Below are 9,393 nucleotides of genomic sequence, written 5' to 3'. Positions count from 1 at the left end.
TTCAGATATGTCATCATTTTTGGCCTTGGAGGATTTGTCTTACATTTTTGTTGTTGTTCAGTCACTCAGTTGTGAGTGACTCTTTGTGACTCCATGGACTGCAGCACGCCAAGCTTCACTGTCCTTCACCATCTCCTGGACTTTGCTCAAACTCATGTCCATCCAGTTGGTGATGCTATCCAACCATCTCGTCCTCTGTGATCCCCTTCTCCTGCTGCCTTCAATCCTTCCCAGCATCAGGGTCTTTTCAAATGAGTCAGTTCTTCATCAAGTAACCAAAGTATTGGAGTTTCAGCTTCAGCATCAGTCCTTCCAATGAACATTCAGGACTTATTTCCTTTAAGATTGACTGGCTTCATCTCCTTGCTGTCCAAGGGACTCTCAAGAGTCTTCTCCAACACCACAGTTCAAAAGCATCAGTTCTTTGGCACTCAGCTTTCTTTATAGTCCAGCTCTCACATCCATACATGACTACTGGAAAAACCATAGCTTTGACTAGATGGGCCTTTGTTAGCAAAGTAATATCTCTGCTTTTTAATATGCTGTCAAGGTTGGTCATAGCTTTTCTTCCAAGGAGCAAGCATCTTTTAATTTCATGACTGCAGTCGCTATCTGCAGTGATTTTGAAACCCAAGAAAATAAAATCTGTCACTGTTTCCATTGTTTCCCCATCTGTTTCCCATGAAGTGATGGGACCAGATGCTATGATCTTAGTTTTTTGAATGTTGAGTTTTAAGCCATCTTACATTATTACTAGCTGTATTATGCCTTTAAAAATATTAAAACATTTTTTTCTGGGGCTTTCCTATTGGCCCAGTGGTTAAGAATCCACCCTCCAATACAGGGGATGCAGATTTGATCCCTGGTTGGGGAACTAAGATCCCACATGCTGCAGGGCAACTAAGCCTGTGCAACAAGAGAAGCCCCCCATGTGCTACAACTAGAGAAAGCCTGTGCACCACAACAAATATCCCACATGCCCCAACGAAGACCCAGTGCAACTAAAGTTTTTTTTAAAAAGGTCATATTTAAAAAAAATCATAAAGAATAAAAATATTAAAATAAGTTTTATCCATCAGTTTCAAGAGTGTTCTTGAGGACATTTTGGACTCTTTGGCTCACATGTTGCTAAAAATGGATGCCCTCAGTTATTTCCAATGTAGATTATGAGGCTCTTGCAATAGAAGGTATAGTTTTGCAAAGAGTGCCATCTTCCCTCTTTACAATAATCAGATAATTAGGCTGGGACTTGAGTCTGATTAGCTGCTATCTTATAGTGCATAAGAAGGATGGATTGTTGAATTGTGGGCAAGATAGTAGTACAGAAGATTTCGTCTACTGGAGGCAGAGAGCAATAATAGGAAATATTAAAGCATATTAAATAGAGATGTCTACTCTAAAAAGAAAGACACAAGCTTTCAGGGACCAGAAATAGAATAAAAAATCCAATCTCTGAATGGACAGCTGATATTTTGATGTATTTGTGGCACTGAGACTAAAACATATAATGGGAACTGGGATTTCTGTTCCTTTGAAGGGGCTGAAAATCAGCCCATTGCCAATCATGAGAGGTTGAAGAGGCAGTGACGAGTATTTCAAGGTTGTACCTGTGGTTGATCAGGAAAGATAACTGAAACTTTGGATGCCAGTTGTGATTTGTGACACATAATTGCTTGGGGATTAAACCTGTGACTTTCTAGAATACCAAAAGCCTTGACTATGAGTTGTGGTCCACTAGAAAGTGGAAACTATAAAAAAATATAACTGGGATGTAGAAAATGAATTCTTACTCAAAATGCACCCATCAGTCAAATTACCAAGTACATGGGGGCAATTAAGTAGTGAAACAAAAAATAATAGGAGATTTTACCTGTGAGGAAATTGAATTAAGGGAGCCGTTTATTAATGTTTTAAAAATTTCAAAACATAAAGGGTAGAATAATATCCATGAAACAAAAATAGGAGTTTATAATACTAAATGGGAAAGTTTTGAAAAAGAATAAAGGAATTAAAATCTTGACAATTTTTTGAAATAAATGTTCTTGTGGAAGTATAAACAGAATACTGAAAACTTGATGAAAGGATTAATTGGATTTAAAAATAGAAAGTTGGAATTGATAAGGCATACAGCACATGATCTTAAGATGTTAAGACTCATGGGAGATTGAGCAGTGCCATTATTTGTCTGATTGGATTTCCAGATATGGGTCAGTTCAGTCGCTCAGTCGTGTCCAACTCTTTGCGACCCCATGAATTACAGCACGCCAGGCCTCCCTGTCCATCACCAACTCCCGGAGTTCACTTAAACTCACGTCCATCGAGTCGGTGATGCCATCCAGCCATCTCATCCTCTGTCGTCCCCTTTTCCTCCTGCCCCCAATCCCTCCCAGCATCAGAGTCTTTTCCAATGAGTCAGCTCTTTGCATGAGGTAGGCAAGTACTGGAGTTTCAGCTTTAGCATCATTCCTTCCAAAGAACACCCAGGACTGATCTCCTTTAGAATGGACTGGTTGGATCTCCTTGCAGTCCAAGGGACTCTCAAGAGTCTTCTCCAAAACCACAGTTCAGAAGCATCAGTTCTTCGGTGCTCAGCCAGATATGGGTATATGTGGGTTATTACAAGAGACAGAGCCTAAGATTTTGTGGAAGTTCAGGCAAGATAATTTCTCATATTGATGGTTAACTAAACCCATCAAGCCAAATAAAAATAGCATCTACCTCTAGATATGTTACAGTCAAACTACAGGATGCCAAAGGGGAAAAAAACATTTTAAAATGGGCTAAAATGTTAAAAAACAAAACAAAACAACCAACCTTAGGAATAAGCCTGGCCAAGGAGGTAAAAGACTTACATGCTAATAACTATAAAATGTTGATAAAGGAAATTGAAGATGATTCAAAGAAATGGAAAGATAGCCCATGTTCTTGGACTGGAAGAATTAATATTGTTAAACCAGCCATACTACCAAGCAATGTGCAGATTTAATGGGAACCCTATCAAATGATCCATGACATTTTTTACAGAACTAGAACACATGACCCTAAAATTTATTTGGATCCATAAAAACCCAGCATTGCCAAAGCAATCCTGAGGAAAAAAGAACAAAGTTGGAGGCATAACCATCCCAGACTTCAGACAGTAACACAGAACTACAGTAATCATAATAGCATGGTATTGGCAAACAGACATATGGATCAATGGAACAGAATAGAGAGCCTAGAAATAAACCTAGATACCTATGGTCAGTTACTCTTTGACAAAGGAGGCAAGCATATATAATAGAGAAAAGACAGTTTCTGCAGCTAGTGACTTAGGGAAAGCAGGATACCTGTATGTAAATTAGTGTTGGAACAGCCCCTCACACCATACACAAACTCAAAATGGCTTACAGATTTAACTTTAAGATATGACACCATAAAACTCCTATAAAAGAACACAGACAAAATATTCTCTGACATAAATCATAGCAGTGTTTTCATAGGTCAGTCTCTCAAGGCAATAGAAATGAAAGCAAAAATAGACAAATGGGACCTAATTAAACTTATAAGCTTTTGCATAGTAAAAGAAACCATAAAGAAAATGAAGAGCTTTCCGGCGGTGATGACCTCCTCACGAGAACATGCCTCTCGCAAAGGATCTTCTTCATCCCTCTCCAGAAGAGGAGTAGAGGAAACACAAGAAGAAGCTCCTGGGGCAGAGCCCCAATTCCTATTTCATGGATGTAAAATGCCCAGAATGCTATAAAATCACCACCATCTTTAGCCATGCACAAACAGTAGTTTTTTGTGTTGGCTGCTCTACTGTCCTCTGCCAGCCTACAGGAGGAAAAGCAAGGCTTACAGAAGGATGCTCTTTCAGACAGAAGCAGCGCTAAAAGTACCCTGTGTCAAGATGAATGGGAAACCATCCCAATATACACGTTTTGGATTTAAAAAAAAAAGAAAATGAAAAGAAAGCCTACAAAATGCGAGAAAATATTTGCAACTTATGTCACTGACAAGGGCTTAATTTCCAAAATGTAGAAACATATTGTACAACTCAATAACAAAAACCCAAACAACCCAATCAAAAAATGGGCAGAAGACCTAAAAAGACATTTCTCCAAAGAACACATACAGAAGGCCAAAAAGCACATGAAAAGATGCTCAACATCACTACTTATTAGACAAATGCAAATCAAAACTACAATGGTAAAAAAAAAAAACAAACTACAATGGTGTATCACCTCATAACAGTGAAAATGACCATTATTAAAAAGTCTCCATATAATAAATGTTGAAGAGGGGGTGGAGAAAAGGGAACCCTCCTACAGTGTTGAAAGGAATGTAAACTGGTACAGCTATTATGAATAACAGTATGGAGGTTCCTTTTTAAAAATTTTATTTATTTATTTATTGGCAGTGCTGGATCTTTGTTGCTGCTCAGGCTTTTCTCTAGTTGGGGTGAGTGGGCTTCTCATTTGGGTGGCTTCTCTTGTTGTGGAGTACAGGCTCTGGGTGCAGGGTCTTCAGTAGTTGTGGCTCATGGCTCAGTAGTTGTGGTTCCTGGGCCCTAGAGCCCACACTCAGTAATTATGGTACAAGGGCTTAGTTGCTCTCCTGCATGTGGGGTCTTCCCAGACCAGGGATTGAACCCATGTCTGCTGTATTGGCAGGCAGATTCTTTACCACTGAACCCCAAGGGAAGCCCAGGAGGTTTCTTAAAAAACTAAAACCAGTTGCCATATGGTCCAGCAATCTCACTCCTGGACAAATATCCAGAGAAAACTCTGATTTGAAGAGACACATGCACCCCAATGTTAATGGTAACACTATTTAAAATAGCCAAAACATGGAAACAGTCTAAATGTCCATCCACAGATGAATGGATAAAAGAGATATGGTATACGTATACAATGGAATACTACTCAACCATAAAAAGAATGAAGTAATGCCATTTGCAGCAATATGGATGGACCTTGAGAGTATCATACGAAGTGAAATAAGTCAGAGGAAGACAAATATCATGATATCACTTATATGTAGAATCTAAACTATGATACAAATGAATGATTTACAAAACAAAAGCAGAATCAGAAACATAGAAAACAATCTTATGCTTACCAAAGGGGACAGTGGGTGGGGGAGGGATAAATTAGGAATTTGGGACTAGCAGATACAAACTACTATATATATAAAGTAGATGAACAATAAAGTCCTACTGTATAGCATGGGGAACTATGTTCAATATTCTGTAATAAACCATAATGGAAAATGAAAGTCACTCAGTCCTGTCCAGTTCTTTGCAACCCCATGGAATTCTCCAGGCCAGAATACTGGAGTGGGTAGCATTTCCATTCTCCAGGGGATCTTTCCAACCCAGGGATTGAACCCAGGTCTCCTGGGTTCTGGGCAGACTCTTTACCAGCTGATCCACTAGGGAAGCCCAAGAATACTGGAGTGGGTAGCCTATCCTTTCTCCAGCAGATCTTCCTGACCCAGGAATCAAACCGGGTCTCCTGCATTGCAGGATGATTCTTTACCAACTGAACTATCAGGAAAGCCCCAAACCATAATGGAAAATAATATGAAAAATAACATATATATCTGAATCACTTTGCTGTACACCAGAAACTAACACAACAATGTAAATGAACTGTACTTCAATAAAAATAATAAAATTTTCTAAAATGCTAAAATGAACAACTGAATCAAATAGAAAAGGAGTAACAACTTAACTGGCAGAGACCTCTTGCCGGCAACAACAATAAAAAATGAAAGAACAATGGAGTAATAGCTTTAAAGTACTTTAATGTCACATTAAAATTAGGAATAATATATAATAAAACATTTTCAGTAATAAGAGACTTAGGAGAGTATGCTGCATTAAAAACATGTTGAGCCAGGGGTCAAACCCAGATCTCCCACATTGCAGGTGGATGCTTTACCAGGTGAGCCACAAGGAAAGCCCATAATGTACAACACAGGATATCAATATCTGTGATAAACCATAATGGAAAAGAATATGGAAATATATGTTTATATAACTGAAACACTTTGTAGAGCAGAAATTAATACAACACTGTAAATCAACTATATTTCAATAAAACATTTTGCTATTTTTGTATCTATTAAAATATTTTAAAAAAACATGTTGAGATTTACAAAACCAAGATAGTTTACTATAATGTGATATAGTGGAAAGAACAATTTTTAAAGGATATTCTTCACCAAGAAAACTGAGGCTAGACTTTGAGAGTGGAATGTAAGAATAAAATAGTAGAGAAGAAATGGTAAAGCATGTTGGTTTATATAAATAGTAGTAATATATATATAAATACCATTAGATTTTATTTCTTTTATAAAAATGTGAAGCAAATGTGGTAATACATTAATGTTTTAAAAGAAGTTTGATATAAGAAAAAATTCGAGGTAGAATTCTAAATGGAAGAGAACTTCTTCAGGTTAAGAGGAAACTAAGAACAAACATCATGCTATTATGTTTGACAGCCATCATACTATTTTGCAGTTTTCCAAGGGAGCATCTCCAAACACCAAGAAAGAGAAAAGCTCTGGCTAAATATCTTTATAAATTCATGAGAAAACATATAAGGAAGGAAATTAACAACATGAGAAATCCCCAGCAATTTCCTGTTTGGGGGAGCTATAGGATAGTAATCGTATGGTGCAAGACAGAGTACAATTTGAGAGAAAATAACTGATGCGAAAGGAAGGGGAATGGAGAGGCCTGAGAATGATGCGTAAAAAAGTCCAAAAGTCTGAAAACACATTGTCCGGTATCCCTGGACAGATTTTCCATTTCAAAGATGAGGTCTAGAATCTGCTTTCTCTTCTTGACGTCTTCTCCTACCACTATAGCCAGTCTGGAGTGAAAAAGAAATTGTTGGTACAAGGCACATGAGATGCTTAATTTCCAGGTTGTAGGACTTTCAATGTCAAGGACACTGGGAAGTCCATTGGACCGCCAGGATGGTAGCTACAATTGTGTCCTTGTGGCCCAGAGTGTAGTTCATTCTGGAAACAGACATCTCCGAGCCTTGGGCGCAGGACCGCGAGGGCGCGGGGGGCGCTCGTGAGGGCTTGGACTTGGAGAAGGCGGTAGAGGTTGGAGTGGTGAGTCAGGGAAGGGCTCCAGAAGGTGCACGTCTAGGTGGTCGTCGTGGTGAGGAGAGCATCTCTCTGGACTAGGGTTAGGCGCCCGAGGCCAGAACTCTGGGAAGAAGCCCTGTGCGTCGGAGCGCCACACGCTGGCGTCTGGGCTGCGGAGCCCAGCTATGAGGCCGCCTGCCGGATCCATCTCTGGTGACAGGAAGTCAGAGCCCGAGTCGGCGTCGTCCCCGTTGGTCTCTTCTTCGCAGGCGACCTCTGGCACAGCTGCGCAGAATCCCGGTTCCAGAGCCGTGTACTCCCCGGGAGGGCTCAGGAGAGCGGCCCGTTCAAGGACCTGTCCCGACGGGCCTTCCACCCTCGAGCCCAAGAGGGCCTCGGGGACCAGTGTGAGGATGAAATCTCCGAGAGCCACCTGCAGCACGGACGTGGGCTCGGGCTCCAGCACCAGATCTACGTCGTCCAGGGGCAGATGCAGGGCACAGCCAGCGGGCAGAACCAGCACGCGTGTGAGAGCGCCCGCAGCCGTAGGTCCTGTCAGGTTGCCCACGCTGGGCGCCGTCTCGGACTCGGACTCTGGGCGCGCGCGCGCCTCCGTTCGGCGGCGCTTGGCAGGGCCGGTTTCTTCGGCCTCGTTTCCCCATCGGTCTGAGGAGTGGGCACCGGGGCTTCGAGGCCTGCTGCCCATCAGTTCGACCGAAGGACGGCACTTCTGGGGCCTGGCAGAGGGCAAAGAGGCGCTCAGTCCTGCACGCTGTGACGCGGTGCGGGCCAGCTGGGGCGCAGGACGGCGTGATGGCGGGCGAGTCCTCAGAGCTCCGGTACTGCCTCCCTGTGGTCTTGCAGTCCAGGCTTCAAGGGGATCGCCGTCGGGCGCTGGGCTGAGCCTCTCGCCTTCTAGTCTTCAGCACCTCACACCGATTAGTCACAGCACCAGACGGCCAAAGATATTGCAAGTTACGCCAGTGGAATCCTCGTCGTAAAATGTCACGCTAAGCCCCGCCCCCAGAGGCCCCGCCCCCACGGAGGCCCCGCCCCACAGAACTCGCGGTATCTGTGCTGCCCAATAGTCAGGGCTGTAGTTGATAGGTCACAGTAGGGAACTACTTTTATAGTCCTCCAGGGGGCAGAATACTTGTGTGCCTCATTTTTAGGAAAAAAAAAAAAAAAGATACACTAATAACAGAACTGTAAATATTAGTTACCTTTAAATTAATGTTTTCCTTTGATTTCAGGCATGGTAGAGAAAGAAACCATGGTCGGCTTCCTTGGTAACTCAGTGAGGTATCTGCTTGCAATGCAGGAGACCGGGGTTCGATCCCTCGGTCGGGAAGATCCTTTGGAGCAGGGCATGGCTATCCCCTCCAGTATTCTTGCCTAGAAAATCCCATGGACAGTGGAGACTGGAGGGCTACAGTTCATGGAGTCGCAAAGAGTCGGACATGACTGAGTGACTAACACACACACAGAGAAAGACAACCACTCAAATAGACCACCCCCTTGGCAGCTTAAAACAGACCTATCTAAATGCTCCATGAAAATCCTTTAAAGCTTGGTTTCTGAAGAGTAAATAGAAAATACTCATATCTGTTTAGGTAAAATTCCGTCTTAATATTAAATAAAATATTTGTGGCAGTTTCTTCCTACAGGTAAAAGGCTGTTAAAAAATAAAACTATCTTGGGATAATTAAATTGTTTTATTGAGTATTTATTATGTATCACTCATTTTACTGAGTTTTGAAAAACAATCGTTTTCTCGATTGAGCCAATACTTTGTTGAGGTATGATTGACATACAAAAAGCTATACATTTTAAATATATACAACTTGAGTTTGTATATAAGTATACACTGGTGAAACTATCACCACAATCGAAGCCATAAACGAACGGGCTTCTCTGGTGGTGCGGTCGGTAAAGAAACTGCTCATAATGCGGGAGACCTGCGTTCGATCCCTGGTTTGGGAAGATCCCCTGGAGGAGGGCATGGCAACCCACTCCAGTATTCTTGCCAGGATAATCCCCACAGAGGAACCTGGAGGGCTGCAATTCATTGGGGTCGCAAAAAGTCCGAGGAGACTGAGAGACTTAGCACAGCACAGCATATATCTATGAACTGCAGAAGTGTCTTCCTGCCGTCTTTGGAAAAAAGTGATTTTTTTTTTTTTTTTTTGGTATCCACAACACCTGAAGTTCAGAGTAAAAAAAAAAAAAAAGTTATTATGTACCAAGTTTATGTTAGATGTAGGCGTCCAATGCACACTTATCTGGTTTTAAATCATGAACTCT

At 41.7% G+C, this 9,393-nt stretch overlaps 1 protein-coding gene and 1 pseudogene across 1 annotated transcript; one reads left to right on the top strand and one right to left on the bottom strand.

Annotated features, from left to right (window-relative positions):
- Positions 1-3,620: 3,620 nt before the first annotated feature.
- LOC129645002 (40S ribosomal protein S27-like) lies at positions 3,621-3,934 on the top strand (annotated as a pseudogene).
- A 1,836-nt stretch (positions 3,935-5,770) lies between these two features.
- Positions 5,771-8,085, bottom strand: LOC129645001 (proline-rich protein 23B-like). Its single transcript, XM_055570369.1, has one exon. The coding sequence runs from the start codon at positions 7,793-7,795 to the stop codon at positions 7,010-7,012; it is 786 nt and encodes a 261-aa protein (XP_055426344.1). The 5' UTR covers positions 7,796-8,085; the 3' UTR covers positions 5,771-7,009.
- Positions 8,086-9,393: the final 1,308 nt, after the last annotated feature.

This window comes from Bubalus kerabau, chromosome 2 (assembly GCF_029407905.1).
Source record: "Bubalus kerabau isolate K-KA32 ecotype Philippines breed swamp buffalo chromosome 2, PCC_UOA_SB_1v2, whole genome shotgun sequence".
NCBI classification, from domain to species: Eukaryota; Metazoa; Chordata; class Mammalia; order Artiodactyla; family Bovidae; genus Bubalus; species Bubalus kerabau.
Note: the sequence above shows the minus strand (reverse complement) of the source record. Positions and strands in the feature narration are given on the sequence as shown.

What these genes read in the sequence shown, in the direction of transcription:
- LOC129645001 (XM_055570369.1), bottom strand. Translation starts at nt 7,795, where the DNA reads ATGGGCAGCAGGCCTCGAAGCCCCGGTGCCCACTCCTCAGACCGATGG.